The sequence below is a fragment of the Rhineura floridana genome, chromosome 1, assembly GCF_030035675.1.
Source record: "Rhineura floridana isolate rRhiFlo1 chromosome 1, rRhiFlo1.hap2, whole genome shotgun sequence".
Lineage (NCBI taxonomy): Eukaryota > Metazoa > Chordata > Lepidosauria > Squamata > Rhineuridae > Rhineura > Rhineura floridana.
Genome location: NC_084480.1, coordinates 85375732 through 85391512, shown reverse-complemented (window position 1 = coordinate 85391512; position 15781 = coordinate 85375732). Strand labels below are relative to the sequence as shown.

The following is a 15781-nucleotide window of genomic DNA, read 5'->3' as shown; positions in this document are numbered from 1 at the left end:
TGAGATAGAAAATATCTCCCATTACCTTCTCCATTGTCCCCTATATGAAGACCCTAGACTTAGATTCCTAGCCCCTATAATATCTCTGATGACTGAAAGACCTATTATGGAGCAAATTGCCACTCTGTTAGCGGGCAATGATATATATGCAACTCAACAGGTGGCTAACTTTGCCGTTGCGGCGGAGAAAATCAGAGCAAATTATGTAAAACTTCTGTCCGTAGCTCGAGACCAGCTTTTATGTGCTTGAAAATGTTGTTCGCTTTGTTCCTAATTGGGAAGTCTTTTATATGATATCGTACCCTTATAGCTACTTGTTTCTTTTTATATTTTGTATCCTGTTTTTATATTTTTGTGTATATTTTATTGTGATGGCATATTGCTGTAAACAATTAAAAGTACTACTACTATGTTCTTAGCAATGTGCTCCCCAAATTCTTTTTTAGCATCCCTTATTGTCTTCTTGCATTTCTTTTGCCAGAGTTTGTGTTCGTTTTTATTTTCTTCATTTGGACAAGACTTCCATTATCTGAAGGAAGACTTTTTGCCTCTAAGAGCTTCCTTGACTTTGCTCGTTAACTGTGCTGGCATCTTCTTGGCCCTGGTGAACTATGCCAAGAGTTGTCTGCTTCCCACACGTCATCTACAGCACCTGGGGGTGATTCTAGACACCCTAGAGGCCACGATCCATCTGTCCTCCGAACTGGTACAGGCCTTACAGTCCACCGCAGCGTCTCTGAACACCTCATCCATGGTAGATCTTATGGTTCTAGCCAAGGTCCTGGGCCTTTTCATCTCTGTGATTCATATAGTGCCATGGGCAAGGTTCCACACTTGCCCGTTGCAGTGGTTTCTGCTTCCTTTTCAACAGGACATCATGACCGGCAGACATCGTCAGCTGCATATTTCCACTAATCTCCGCAACTCGTTCATATGGTGGGCAATCTCTTCCAACCTCAGGAGGGGTATACCCTTCCAGGATCCGCCATGGGTCATCATCACAAGAGATGCCAGCCTATCTGGGTGGGGTGCGCACTGTTGCTGTCTTTGAATTCAGGGGTAGTGGTCGTCAGAGGAGTCCTGTCACAGCATCAATTGGCTGAAGTTCCCTGCGGCTCGGCTCGCCATTCAGTACTTCACTCCCAGACTCAACCTCTGTTACATCCTCCTTCATACTGACAACATCTGTATGAAGGCTTATGTCAACAAACAAGGGGGAACGTGCTCACAAACTCTTCACCGGGAAGCCGCCCTTCTCCTCTCACGGGCCGAGTTACACCTGGAGTCCATGCGTGCAGAACGTCTCAGTGGAGACGCCAATGTGGAAGCAGACTGGCTCAGTTGTCGGTGACTTCGGGAGGGGGAGTGGAGACTCCATCCAAGACAGTTTGCTCAGTTACAATGTCACTTTGGCAAAATGGTGGTGGATCTCTTCGCTTCTCCCAGCAACCATCACCTGCCTCAGTTCTTCGCTCGGTATCCATCTCCTCAAGCAAAGAGAGTGGATGCACTGACAGCCACCTGGCCTTGGGATCTCCTGTATGCTTTTTCTCCAACTCCGTTGTTAGCTCGCACTCTACAGAAGCTGAGGAAGGAATGTGTGGAAATAGTCTTGATAGTGCCCTTCTGGCCTCACCGTCTGTGGTTTTTGGAGATCGTGCGTCTCTCAACCAGACCACCTCTGAGTCTTCTGCCCTACCGGAAACTTCTAACACAGGGACCAATCCAGCAACTGGACCCAGCCTGGCTGCGTCTGACTGCCTGGAGATTGAGCGCAGCTATCTAGGTAGGAGAAGCAGGCTTATCGCAGGAGGTCATAGCCACCATCTTGGCATCACGCTGTCCATCTACAATCAGAATCTATGGTTCAATATGGCGCAACTTCACTACTTGGAGTGCAGCCAGACATATCCCCGACCCACGTGTCGGTCTTGGAGATTCTGGCCTTCCTTCAAGAAGGATTCAACAGGGGCCTTACAGCTAACACCTTGCGGCACCAGGTCTCCACCCTGTCATTGGTTTTATCCCTCTGCCCTTCTGGGGTTACTGGTTGCAATCCTCTCATACAACATTTTCTCAGGGGGGCTACCACCCTTTGCCCACCTGTGGTTCATCGCTGCCCTTCTTGGAGTCTCCAAACAGTGCTTGCGGCACTCCAGAGACCACCTTTCGAACCCCTCAACAACACTACTCTTTACCTACTGTTGTTCAAGGTGCTTTTTCTTGTGGCCGTCACCTCTGCCAGATGAATCTCAGAGCTAAATGCGCTGTCTGTGGCTAAACATCTTTGCACTTTTCATAAAGACTGTGTGGTTCTGTGACTAGATCCCTCTTTTGTGCCTAAGGTGATCTTGCTCTTTCATCGAAAACAAGAAATCTCTCTTCCTTCGTTCTATCCAAATCCTACTGGGCCACGTGAGAAATCCTGGCACTCTCTAGACGTCTGGAGGGCATTGAAGGTGTATCTCAACTTGAATAAAAAGTTTAGACTGTCAGACTCAATGTTTGTGTCTTTTCACCCCACTTGCTTGGGGAAAAGAGTTTCTACTTCAACCTTGTCATGTTGGCTATGAGCCTGTATTAAATTAGCATATGAGGTCCAAAAAGTGCCAGTTCCTAACAATATAAAGGCACATTCTACTCGTTCAGCTTCTACTTCAGCTGCCTTCTCGGTTAATGTTCCCCTAGAGGAGATCTGTCGCATGGCCACCTGGTCGTCTACTAATACTTTTGCAGCACATTACAAAATGGAATCTCAGGCTTCAACTGAGGCTACCTTTGGCCGAAAGGTCCTGCAGCACACTCAACCTTGAGCCACATCACCCTCCCTATCTTAGCTGGGAACTGCTGTGGTATATCCCACTTGATGGACTATCATCCGGGGAGAAGAGGACTTTGGTCCTTACCTGAAATAAATTTCTCCTGGATGATAGTCCATCAAGGCCCACCTTTATGTGGCTCTGCGTGCCGTAGCTTTCAAGCTCCTCGGTTTTGTCTACTGCAAATCTAGAAGTCAAATTAAAGAATTTTACAGTGAACAGGCACCAGCACGTGCATGTTTCATTTTATTATCTCCTTTACTTTATTTCTTATTACAAGTAACATAGTTTTCTACATATTGAGTTAGTCATGACAACTTATTGGTTTTTACTTCACTACATGTTTTGTAACAACTTCATGTTCAGCGGCGGTTTCTCGGTTGTTCTGGTTCTTCTTCAATAATACATTTGTTTTTTGAAGTCTTTTCTGTATTTATTTGTGGTTTATGTTTTTTTTCCTTTTCAAGAGAGTAGGTTATCGCCGGTTACACTTCAATTTTAACTGGCAACCTTGTGGTTGTCTCGTCATGAAAAGACTGGAGAGGCCACGTGCTAGCCGACCTACTCCCAGCAATTCTGCTGTAATTTCCTGCCTACGGTCGCTAGGTGGAGCCAGAGCCCACTTGATGAACTATCATCCAGGAGAAATTTATTTCAGGTAAGGACCAAAGTCCTCTTTTCAAGATCCTCTTTGGCATCTTAGTCCGGTTTGAGAAGATGCCCCAGGGGCCAATGAAACATCTAGACCTGGTCTGGAGACTCACTGGTGCTTCTGAGAAAGTTGGTGTTGTTTTAAGGGTGTGTGGTCCCATCTTAATATGCCTGACACACCTCTGCAATATACTTAGCACAATCTGGTTGCAGTGTTCTCCAAGACAGTTCATCTGCTCAGAGGAATCATTTCACTGGGCCTCAAGCTTAAGATATAGCACCGACATCGGTCTGCTCTTTATTTGGCTTATCCCCCATGGGGGGTACTCTGCTGACAAGTCTTCAACCAGTCCTCTAGCCCCCGGGCCAGGCGTTCCTATGATTCTCACCGGCTTAGCAGGAAACTTAGCATTGTTCCAGCTTAGCAGGCAACAAGTGGGTCTATGGGGATGCAAATTGCATTATGAGGTCTTCCACCAGTTGCTTGTAAGTGCCATCCTCCACCTGCGGATCTGTTCATCTTCATTCACAACACTCACCTTTCCCCACTTCTTCACTAGCTGTCTTAAGATGGAAGCAGAGGTAGTTAACACTTTTCTGGCAGTCTACTCTATGCCTTTACTCTTGGTGGGATGGCCTGACTTCCCATCTTGTGGTAAAATGGCCATGGTGTTCAGTTCTCCTGAGTCTGTCCAACATAGATTCAAGCGGGTTGCCAACAAGCCCAGGACATCTGTCCCAGGCAACCTTTTGGAGTCTGGTCTTTTTCAGCATTGGCAGTCAGATCATTGGGGGGGTTTCTGGTGTCAAGGGCTACTTGGATGGGCTTCTGAAGGCAATTGCTGCTCAGGCATTTCCTTCATTAAAGGATTCAAAGTTTTCTGCCAACTCTCTTCTTTTCAAGTCAAACCTCCATATGTAGGCAGTGCACTCTTGCCTCTAGCTGCCTCATCAGTGCAACTTCTTATTCTTTCAATAGAAACTTGGCTGTTTCCAGTACTAGTGGGTTCTTAGCAAAGTACTGTGGTATTTGTCAGTTTCCATGTCCCTGGTTAGGTATGTGAGGTCTGGACTGTTGATTGCAAAGGATTGGCTCTTATACAGTTACTCTAGCCTCCTAGGCAGGCACCTTATGGATCTCTGTTCAGTACTCTACATTACCATCAGGTCTCCTGTTCACCTTTCCACCAATATCTCTACTGTCACAGGTGCTGGAAAGATATGGTATGAACTATAGTTGTGTTACCACTCCGTTCTGGCCAAGTCATGTTTGTTGGGAATAAGTATCTTGGCAATTACTCCACCATGGTATCTTCCAGAGCATCTAACCATGCTGTTTAGGCCCCCTTCAGCATCCTAGCCTGGCTTGACTGAATGTCCCAGGAGCCGGTGAACCATCCAGACCTGGTCTGGCTGAGGTTCACAGCCTGGCAATTAAGCGATAATATCCGAAGAAGGGTGGTCTCTCATGGCACGTGACTGACACCATATCAGTGTGATTGGCACCATCTTAGCATGTTGGGGTTCTCCAAGCACTACATGGCAGTAACCTCTGCACTAAGATTTCTGGAATTAAATGCCCTCTCTGCTGCCAAACATCTTTGCTTGTTCTATACAAACAGAATGTTTCTTCATACAGATCCAGTCTTCCTTCCTGAGGTGAACTCACTGTATTGTTGCCAACATGTTTTGATTCTACCTACCTTTGTCCCAACCCAGTCCATCCACAAGAAAGGGCATGGCATTTGCTGGATATTGGTTGAGCATTGGAGCTTTATATTCAATGAACAACTTTTGACAGGCTGTATCACTTTTAGTGTCTTTCATCCAAAATCTATGGGTAAACAAGTGTCCTCTGCCACCCTAGCTGGTTGACTTAAGGCTTGCATTAGTTGGCCTATGAGTGTTTGCACCTCCCTGCACCATCACACGTTATATGCATCTGCAGAAGCCACCTTTGGCAGCCGTGTGCTACTACATGTTACCATTCATATCTAAAGCATATCTGATGGCCTTCTTTCTATGTGATTTCCTGATCAGTCTCAGGCAGCTTCCCACCCTTTGTCTTCAGATGCTTTGGTATATCCCATCTGATTGGGTGTTCTCCAGGAAGAAGGGGCCGTTGGCCTTACCTGAACATAATTTCTCCTGGAGAACAGACCATCAGGACCCACCCATTGGTGGAAGTGTATAATCACAGACGCTGCCCGAGGTTGTGAGTAACATAATGTTTTCTTGCTCACATTAAGATTATATAAGATGTTTTGAGAAGTGTTTTATTCTCAATATTCATTGGGGGTTTGTTTCATGGAATAAATGATTTCTTCTCTTTTTGGAGTGATTAATTTTTGTTTTAAGAGGAAGTTAATTAATGTATAGGTTTTTGCCTTCTTTCTTGTCTCTGATTTTCATTCTCTTTTAAGTGTGTATTAAGTTATCATCATTGGAGTATACTTTTAGCCGTTCATCAGTGAATGGTCTGGGGTCTCGCATGGGTTGCTATTTCCTCAAAACACGTACAATTCCTGCCTGCTGACACTGGGTGGCACTATTTCCCATCTGATGGGCTGTTCTCCAGGAGAAATTATGTTCAGGTAAGGCCAATGGTCCCTTTTAATATATTTTAAAGTCTGGTGGGTTTTTTTTTTACTTTTTGGGCTCCTTTTATTTTATTTTATTTATTTATTAAGGGTATATCCCACCCTTCCTCCCAGTAGGAGCCCAGGGTGGCAAACAAAATACTAAAATCACTCTAAAACATCAAAAAAACACAGACTTTAAAATATATTAAAACAAAATATCGTTAAAAACGTATTTTTAAAAGAAGGTTTAAAAACATCTTAAAAAGCAATTCCAACACAGGCACAGATTGGAATAAGGTCTCTACTTAAAAGGCTTGTTGAAAGAGGAAGGTCTTCAATGGACACCAAAAAGATTACAGAGATGGCGCCTATTGTCCATATCATCAGGCCACATCAACTGAAACTGATCCCAAGAGGTTGTGGCAGACATTGCACTGGACACCTCATTGGGGACTACAGTAGATGGGGCATCAAGTTTGCTACAGAGGTGAACAATTTTACCCTTGAAGTGCCTTGCAAACAATTCACAGTGGGCTTTGATACTAACTAAAGTAAAGGTAGTGTCTTCTTGGCAGGTTGGGCAAAGATAGCCAGCTCTGCTCTGCTTCTTAGATAATAGATATAGGTTTAAACTGTTAAGCCAACCCATGGGATAAGTACATAAGAGAGCATTTAGGCTGATCTGTTGAATTCAGAGGAAATTCTAATTGTCTTGCTTGTGATATAGCTAAGTTGCTAATAAGTTGCTTTCATTTCAAAAAGAGTAAATATTATATCTTTTCACTTTTAGATCTTGATGAATGTCAAACTAAGCAGCATAACTGCCAATTCCTTTGTGTCAATACCCTGGGAGGGTTCACATGCAAATGTCCACCAGGTTTCATGCAACATCATACCGCTTGTATTGGTAAGATCAATTGAAATAATGAGTTTTCTTTCACACAAAAATACATAACATGCATACATCCATATAAGATTTTTAAAATCTTTTCTGCTATGTATTTAGACATTTGTCATCACTGTTCTCCTCAGAAGTTCCAAAGAAAATGCAGATAGAGAAAAATGTAGAAGAAATGAAAGCATCTAAGTATTTTCTTAGTGATCATTTTTATGCAGTTGCCGAATATTACATTGTAAATGTAATCATATGGAGAGAAAGGACAAAAGCATTATTAAAATCTGACTTAACGTTCCAGTTGATTTAAATCAGGTTAAAGAGTATTTTTCCATTGGCATGTCAAATGTCTATAACCTTCTTTGACCTTAGCATATATATCTTGACAATTTAAATCACTTTGATGGGGAGTAAACATATGAAACATTCTCAAGAGAAGCCACTTCTCCCCCCAATTTATGTACAATGCATGTACAAATAATTCCCACAATCTATTATCATCAAAAGTCCTAGTCCTGCCATATTTCAGTTTTGTATCATGAAGTTAAGATATCCAAGAACATGTGGTTTGTATGCAGCTATAGAAGCCTACAGACAGACAGCGTGGTGTAGTGGTTAAGGTGCTGGACTACAACCTGGGAGACCAGGGTTTGAATCCCCACATAGCCATGAAGCTCACTGGGTGAACTCGGGCCAGTCACTGCCTCACAGCCTCAGAGGGAGACAATGGTAAACCCCCTCTGAACATGGCTTACCATGAAAACCCTATTCAGAGGGTAGCCATAAGTCGGGATCGACTTAAAGGCAGTCCATTTCCATTTTCCATAGAAGCCTACAAGCATGTAAGTTTCAAGGATATCTATTGCCATATCCTTCTATGTTTCTGTATGAACTCTTTTTCTTTGTACATCTGATTTGTAAAAATGAAATACTTTTTTGTAGATAACAACGAATGTGGATCACAGCCTTTGCTTTGTGGATCAAAAGGAATCTGTCAGAATACTCCTGGAAGTTTTGCCTGTGAATGCCAGAGAGGTTTCTCTCTGGACTCATCTGGATTAAACTGTGAAGGTAAAATCTGAACGTCAGAAATTATTTGCACAGGAAATATTTGCAGAAGGTGTAGGATCATAGCTGTATTTACAGAATATTGGGCTCGTATCAAACATAGAGCTCTCGTCAATTTATATTTATGAGACTTCATTGCAACAAAACGTTAAAAATCTGAATGCCCTAACTTAGGTAGCTAGCTGATCATAATGGCACAATATTTTGAAGTACTATATTAGTTAACACCTGCTACTTTAGTTCTGAGAATCTCTGAATATTTTAAAGCAAACATTTTCACTGAGATATCTATGCATTTACATTGACATCAAGTTCTCACATCTTCAAAATTTTTAATCTTCTCTATTAGATTTATGAACCATAGCTAAAATGCTGGATTGAATCCAAAGAACATGAGTGAATTAGCTGTGTTCAGTGAACTGCTGTGCAAATACAAGTGGAAAATGTTGTTCAACCAAGTATCTGAACTTGTATGACAATATGTGAAAGGATCACATTCATTCATGGGGTTCATGCAGATCTCCACTGGGAAATTGCAAGCTAAAATGGCTGAAATCAAAGATGCTATTAGAGGCAAGAAAGCTTCCTTCAAAAACAGAAGTCTTGTCCAAATGAAGAGAACAAAAAGGAACACAAACTTGGGCAAAAGAAGTGCACGATGCCAAAAAGAAATTTGAGGAGCACATTGCTAAAAACATACAGACCAACAACACAAAAAATCTTTAAATACATTAGTAACAGGAGACCATCTGGGGAAGCATGTACCCTTGGATAACAAGAGAATCAGAGTTCTCCAGTGGGCACCAGGACACCCCCAAGTGGGTATTGTCTTCCTCTGCTTGAGGCAGGAAAGAATTAATACTCCAATGGACTGTTATCTCAGCCCCTCCCACGGCATGCTAGTTCATTTTCCTACCTCACTTGAGCAGTACTGATTTTCACCTTGCTCTTCAGTCTGGCTAAGTTATATCCTTATTTAAATTCAAACTCTTTCTTTTCTGTTTCAAATATTCTGTGTATGACTGTTTTTTCTGAGTGGTTTACGGATTTTCCTAATGAATTTGTGTGTGTCTGAATGACTGCTGAGTGTCCATTGTGTTCATTGCTCAATTTATTGTTGAATTAATTATCTTAAACATTTAACTCCCTCAATTAATTAGCTGAGGTGTTCAAGTTAATTCCGTTATATTTAATAAAGTTACTGGGTTGATTCCTCCGGTTACAGAAAAGTACTTCAAAAAAAAACTTTCCTGCTAACAGCAAAATGCCTAAGGATCACAACAAAGGTTCTTCAGAGCACTCTAAAAAATGTAAGTCATTGCACAAAGCGGCAGGAGTGACTGCTGCGGTAGCACCTACTGCCCGCTCAGAGGAAAAAATGTCGGTTAAAAAAACGAGATGCAGCAGTGCACACAGAGGCAGCGGCCATTTTGGGCAACAGAAAATGGCCTCACAGTCAGTGTGGCCTATTGACTCTTGTGGTAGCATACAGACAGGCCAATAATCTGCAAAAAAAAAAGCACTGTAAACCCTGCAAGCAATGCAGTAGCAGAGCAATCAGGGAGGAAAAATGCTGCCAAAAATAGAGAAATAAGAATGCAGTCTTACCAAAGACATCATTAGAGTGCAGAAGGGCAGCTTATGTGGGAGAGCAAAGCCAGCAGTGGTTGGCAGCAAATGATGAAATGCTCTCTGATGATGAAAGGGCTCCAGATCCACTCATCCTGTTTCGTTCAGATTCAGATGAGGAGGAGGAAGAATTCACTGGATTCAATATACAGCAGCCTGTCTTTAGCAGAGCAGTTTAGATACTGTGCCTTTGTGTAATGTTGCCACCCCTGATCTAATCAGCAACAACAGCAGACAGATTCAGCTCATACATACAAACAGCAGCAACAGCATAGGGATTCAGCACAGACAGTTAATGTGGTCTCTGCTGCCACCTCCTATGCCATTCAGGAACTTCAGCAGGTGGAACCTTTTCATTTATAATCTGCTGAATTAAATCATATTAGAAGAGCTCTGATGGATGACATTTCAGCAGAACTAGCTGCATTTCACCAGTCTTTTCAAATAGCTCCTGCACAAATACAGCAAATTCCATAATTGTCCTGCAACACTGAATAGTCAATTACCATCCAATATATTGCAGTGCAGTGCTCATTTAAGTAAAGCAAATATTGCTAATAATGAGCAACAGGGACAACAGAGAACATGTGCAAATGACTCACCAGATCCTCATGATGTGGCCAGAGGTAGAGCGCAGAGATTGTTAGCACACAGGTCTGGCAGCTCAACCACTGATGTGCAATAGTGTGTGTATGATGTTCCAGTTGTCTCTCTGGAGGAGGATAGAGAGGAATGAAGTGATGGTCCACAAGTGGATGAGCAGCCATCCACTTGACTTTTCCAGAGTTGCATGTCTTTACTATGCAAGGCTATGGCAGCATTAGATTTAAAGGAGTCAATTACTGAGCAGGCACCTTCTATATCCAGGGGAGCCACTGTACTTTCAGAAACAAAGTCTAACAACAGAGTGGCCAAAGTGCCACCACTTCTCAAGAAATCGGTGAAGTCATAATAGGATTCACCAATTCCATCTAGAAAATCAGTGTCATATGCTAATAAGTTGTATTCTCTAGAACCAGAGTTTATGGAGCAGCTGAGAGTTCCAGCAATTGATGCTCCAATTTCTGCCTTAGTTTCCAGAAATTTCCTGTCAAGGGATGGGGATGCTCTGTTGGAAGATCTCACAGAACGAAAGTTAGATATGGCACTAAAGAAAGTATATGAGACTACAGCATTGATCATATGTGCTTCATGTGCAGCATCTGTGTTGTCAAGGGCAACACTACTGTGGTTAGATGATGTTTTGGACAATCTAGATCTAGAGACTCAGGAAAACCATTCTGAAGCTTTCATGAATGGAGGCATTTATTGTGGATGCAACAATGGATGCAACACAATTCGCAGTCAGAGCTATGGCAGCCGAAGTGGCAGCTGTGTACATCTTGTGGCTTTGCCATTGGGATATGGATGCTGCTTCATGTGTAGTGCTGGCTACAGAACTGTATGCAGGCAAGAAATTGTTTGGTGAGGATGTTTTGAAGGATGTGTTACTAGAAAAAGGAAAGGGCAATGCCAATGACAAACCAAAGAAGAGATGACTGGCATTCATTTCATCGCTACCAGCCGTACCAGATGTACTGTCCATCCAGATTTGGTGGAAGAGGGCAAGATTACCATTCCAGATTACCTTCCCAAAGGGCAGGCCTAGGGTTGATCTAGATTCCAGTTGCGCAAACAACAGCAATCAGGAGCACAAGTTCTGAGCTCAGCCAACACCAATAGGGATGGAAGACAACAAAGACAATTCTATTTCAGACTCTAGTGGAAGGCTGGCTACTAAATTTTGCTCAAAGGCGGGAGGCAACAACATCTGACCATTGGGTCAAGAATGTGGTGCGTCACAGGTATCAAAGAGCATTTCAAGCCCCTCCTCCAAGCAGATTTGCTCCATCACCAATATCTTCGGATCTGGAAAAACACAGACTAGCTCACCAGGCAATAGATCATCTGCTGATAGCAGCCATAGAACCAGTTCAACAGAACCAGAAATTCTGTGGTGTTTATTCTCTGCTCTTCATCGTATCGAAGACAGGAGGTGCTTGAAGGGCAGTATAAGACCTAAAATTCCTGAACAGATTCGTAAGGTACTGAAAATTTTGCATGGAAACCTTAGTTTACATAAGGGAAGCGCTTCAACCATGAGATTTCTTAGCCTCCATAGATCTTACCGAAGCTTATCTCCATATGCCGATCCATCCACAGCACCTTAAGTATCTTTGCTTTGCTCATGGCAACCAACACTACCAGTACCGGGCAATGCATGGTCGCCTCAGGAAGCAAAACAAAGCATCAGCTTACTGGAATTAAGACCTGTGTGCCTGGCACTTCAACATTTCACTCCCCCTTTTCACCTCAAGCAAGTGATGTTGTGGATAGACAACAATTCTGTGAAAGCATTCATCAATCTTCAACAAAGATACTCCATTTGGAGGAATCATGATTACTAGTCTGGGTAGAGAGGTCCTTACATTCACTGACAGCAGAGTACATCTGGGGGGTGGACAACATGCAAGCGGATTGGCTAAGCAGGCAGAATGTGTTGCTGGGAGAGTGGAAACTTCACAAGGAGGTATTCAAGCAGCTCCGCAGAAGGTTTGGCAGAATGGATGTAGATCTTTTTGCTTCTGATGTCAATCATCTGCTACGAAGGTACTACACTCAGTACCCGTCGTTGGTAGCAGAAGGTATAGATGCACTGAATTCTCCATGGCCAATAGGAACACTTTACATCTTCCCACCATTCCCTTTGCTGGCTCGAGGGCTGAAGGAAGTGAGACTAGAGAGGGCCAGTGTCATTCTAGTTGCATCAGATTGGCCGAGGAGGCCATGGTTCTCATAACTAATCGTCTGTGGAGGCCACATAGCCTCTGCCTCTACATACAGTTTTGCTGCTACAGGGTCCTCTGTAACACCCCAACCTACAGTGGTTGAGCTTAACCGTGTGGAAAGCTGCTGACTGCAGGGTTGCCAGCGGAGGGAGTAACCACCATATTGGCATCTGGAAGACCTTCCACAATAAGAAACTACCAGTACACTTGGGCTGCATTTTTACGATGGTGCAACAGCAACCACACGAGAGCACAAAAGGCAGGAATTGTTGAGTTGTTATCTTTTTTACACAATGGCTTGAAGCAGGGTTTGAGACCCAACACCTTACAAAGACAAGCATCAGCACAGGTGACAGTGCTTTCAAAGTCCATCTGAGTCACTAGATGCTCATCCATATCTGAAACAGTTCTTAAGGGGGAGGCTTTTCTGTCATCGGCGCCTGTTCACCATCTTTTTCCATTGTGGGATCTACACAAACTGCTTGCAGCTCTCCAAAAACCACCTTTTGAACCACTGAAATCCTCCACTCTTCGCACAGTGTCTTTCAAGGTGCGCTTCCTGGTAGCAGTAACATCAGCTAGACATATATCTGAACTGGGAGCACTATCAGTAACAAAACCTCTCTGTATTTTCCACAGGGACAGAGTCATACTTCAGACAAATTCTGCCTTTGTCCCAAAAGTAAATACAGCTTTTCACCATTACCAGGAATTAGTTTTGCCAACATTTTGCTCATCACCAAAGCATGCTGTAGAGCGTGCTTGGCATTCCTTAGATGTGGGGAGAGCACTTAATATATAACAAGATCGATAAGACAATCAGATTCATTATTTCTTACTATCCAACTACTCTGGGTAAGAAAGTGTCATTTTACACTCTAGCAAGATAGATTAAAAGGTGTATTGCTTTAGCATACAGTACGTTGCACATGCCACTGCCATCAAGTATCGTGGCACATTCAACAAGAGCAGCAGCTGCTACTGCAACATATTCAACAAATGCACCTCTACAAGAGGTTTGTCAGGCAGCCACTTTGGCAAATCCTTATACTTTTACCAAACATTACAAGATAGACATTTACGCATCTGCAGAAGCAGCCTTTGAGAGGCAAGTAGGTGCTGATGAATCATTAAAGGGTTATGTGCCCAACCATACAAGAAGGTCAGTTTTGGAACATCCTACTTGGGGTGTCCTGGTACCCACTGGAGAAGGAACCTTTCTACTCATCAGAAAGGTGTTTCTCTGGGGGCACCAGGACACTGCCAAGGCCCACCCTGGGATACAACATGGCAATAAATAACATAAGGAAAATTGGTGGAGAATAAACGCTCAGGGATCTGACCTAGCAGTTTGCAAGTTCATGTTTCATGTTTGTTCAAGTGGATTCAATGTTTTCTTCAGTCATTAGATTGCTTGTGTTTTTTCTCTGTTACAAGTTTTTAGTTTCAAGTTTGGCCAGACAGCAAACTAGGACTCTGTGGGAGGGGCTGAGGTAACAGCCCAATGAAGTACTAACTCTTTCCTTCCTCACGCAACAGCAGAGGAAGACAGTACCCACTTGGTGGTGTCCTGGTGCCCCCAGAGAAACACCTTTCTGTTGTGTAAAATAGTTCTGTATGCTAAAGGAGGATAAGGAGTTTACTGAGAAGCAGTATGAGTTTATTGCATCTGTCTTCACAGCAGAAGATGTAGGGCAGATCCCTGTGCCTGAATTAACTTTTGCAGGGAGGGAGTCTGAGGAACTAAGACACATAGTTTCATTTTGTCTAATAGGCCTAGAACTTAATCTCTCATCACCACTGACAAATTGCCTGGTCCAGGTGGCATCCTCCAGAGAGTTCTCAAATAATTCAAATATGAAATTGCTGATGTTCTAACAAAAATATGCAACTTGTCCCTCAGATCAGCCTCCATACCTGAAGACTGGAAAATAGCCAGTGTAACACTAATTTTTAAAAGGGATCAGGGGGTATCCTGGAAATTACAGGCTGGTTACTTAACATCTGTCCTGGGAAAACTGGTGGAAAGTATTATTAAAGATAAAATAACCAAGCATATAGAACAAGCTTTAGAACAAGCATACAGAACAAAGCCAGCATGGCTTCTGCAAGGGTAAGTCTTGTCTCACCAACTGTTAGAACTGTTAGAAGAGTGTCAGCATGCACAGATAGAGCTGATCCGGTTGACATAGTGCACTTGAACTTTCAAAAAGCTTTTGACAAGGTACCTCACCAAAGACTCCTGAGTAAGCTTAGTAGTCATGGAATAAGAGGAGAGGTCCACTTATGGATCAGGAATTGCTTAAGTAGCAGGAAACAGACAGTAGGATTAAATGGACAATCCTCCCACTGGAGGGATATAGAAAGTGGAGTCCTCCAGGAATTGGTATTCAGACCTGTGCTTTTTAACTTTTTCATAAATGATCTAGAGTTAAGGGAGAGCAGTGAGGTGGCCATTTTTGCTGATGTTCAGGGTTGTTCAGGATTGTTAAAACAAAAAGAGATTGTGAAGAGTGCCAAAAGGACCTCTCCAAACTAAGTGAATGGGCGGTAAAATGGCAAATGCAATTTAATGTGAGCAAGTGTAAAGTGATGCATGTTTGGACAAAAAAACTTAATTTCACATATACGGTTATGGGGTCTGAACTGGCAGTGACTGACCAGAAATGAGATCTTGGGGTCGTAGTGGATAGTGTGATGAAGATGTTGACTCAGTGTGTGACAGCTGTGAAAAAAGGCAAATTCCATGCTAGGGATCATTAGGAAAGGTACTGAAAATAAAACTGATGATATCATACTGCCATTATACAAATATATGGTGTGGCTGCATTTGAAATATTGCATACAGTTCTGGTTGCCTCACCTCAAAAAGGATATTGTGGAACTGGAACTGGTTCAAAAAAGGGCAACCAAGTTGATGAAGGGGATGGAGCGATTCCCATATGAGGAAAGGTTGAAGCATTTGGAGCTTTTTAGTTTATAGAAAAGGCAAGAGGTGACATGATAGAAGTTCATAAAATTATTCACGGCATGGAGAGAGTGGCTAGAGAGAAGTTTTTCTCCCTCTCATAACACTAGAGCTCATGAACATCTAATGAAGCTGAATGCTGGAAGATTCAGGACAGGTAAAAGAAAGTACTTCTTCATGCAGCAAATATTTAAGCTTTGAAACTCACTCCCAGCGGAGGCAGTGATGGCCACCAAATTGGATGGCCTTTGATACCCTTTATCCTCCATGAATTTGTCTAATCAGATTAGACAAATCCATGGAAAATAAAGAGTATCAAAGGCTAGTAGACTCGATGGTTA

At 42.9% G+C, this 15781-nt stretch overlaps 1 protein-coding gene across 1 annotated transcript in view; it reads left to right on the top strand.

Annotated features, from left to right (window-relative positions):
* The window catches only part of FBN2 (fibrillin 2), a 419303-nt gene that overhangs the window by 388794 nt on the left and 14728 nt on the right, over positions 1 to 15781 (top strand). Inside the window, exons 60-61 of the mRNA XM_061625313.1 lie at positions 6843 to 6959; positions 7890 to 8018. Coding sequence (XP_061481297.1) covers positions 6843 to 6959; positions 7890 to 8018 — 246 coding nt within the window. The remainder of the gene's footprint in view (positions 1 to 6842; positions 6960 to 7889; positions 8019 to 15781) is intronic.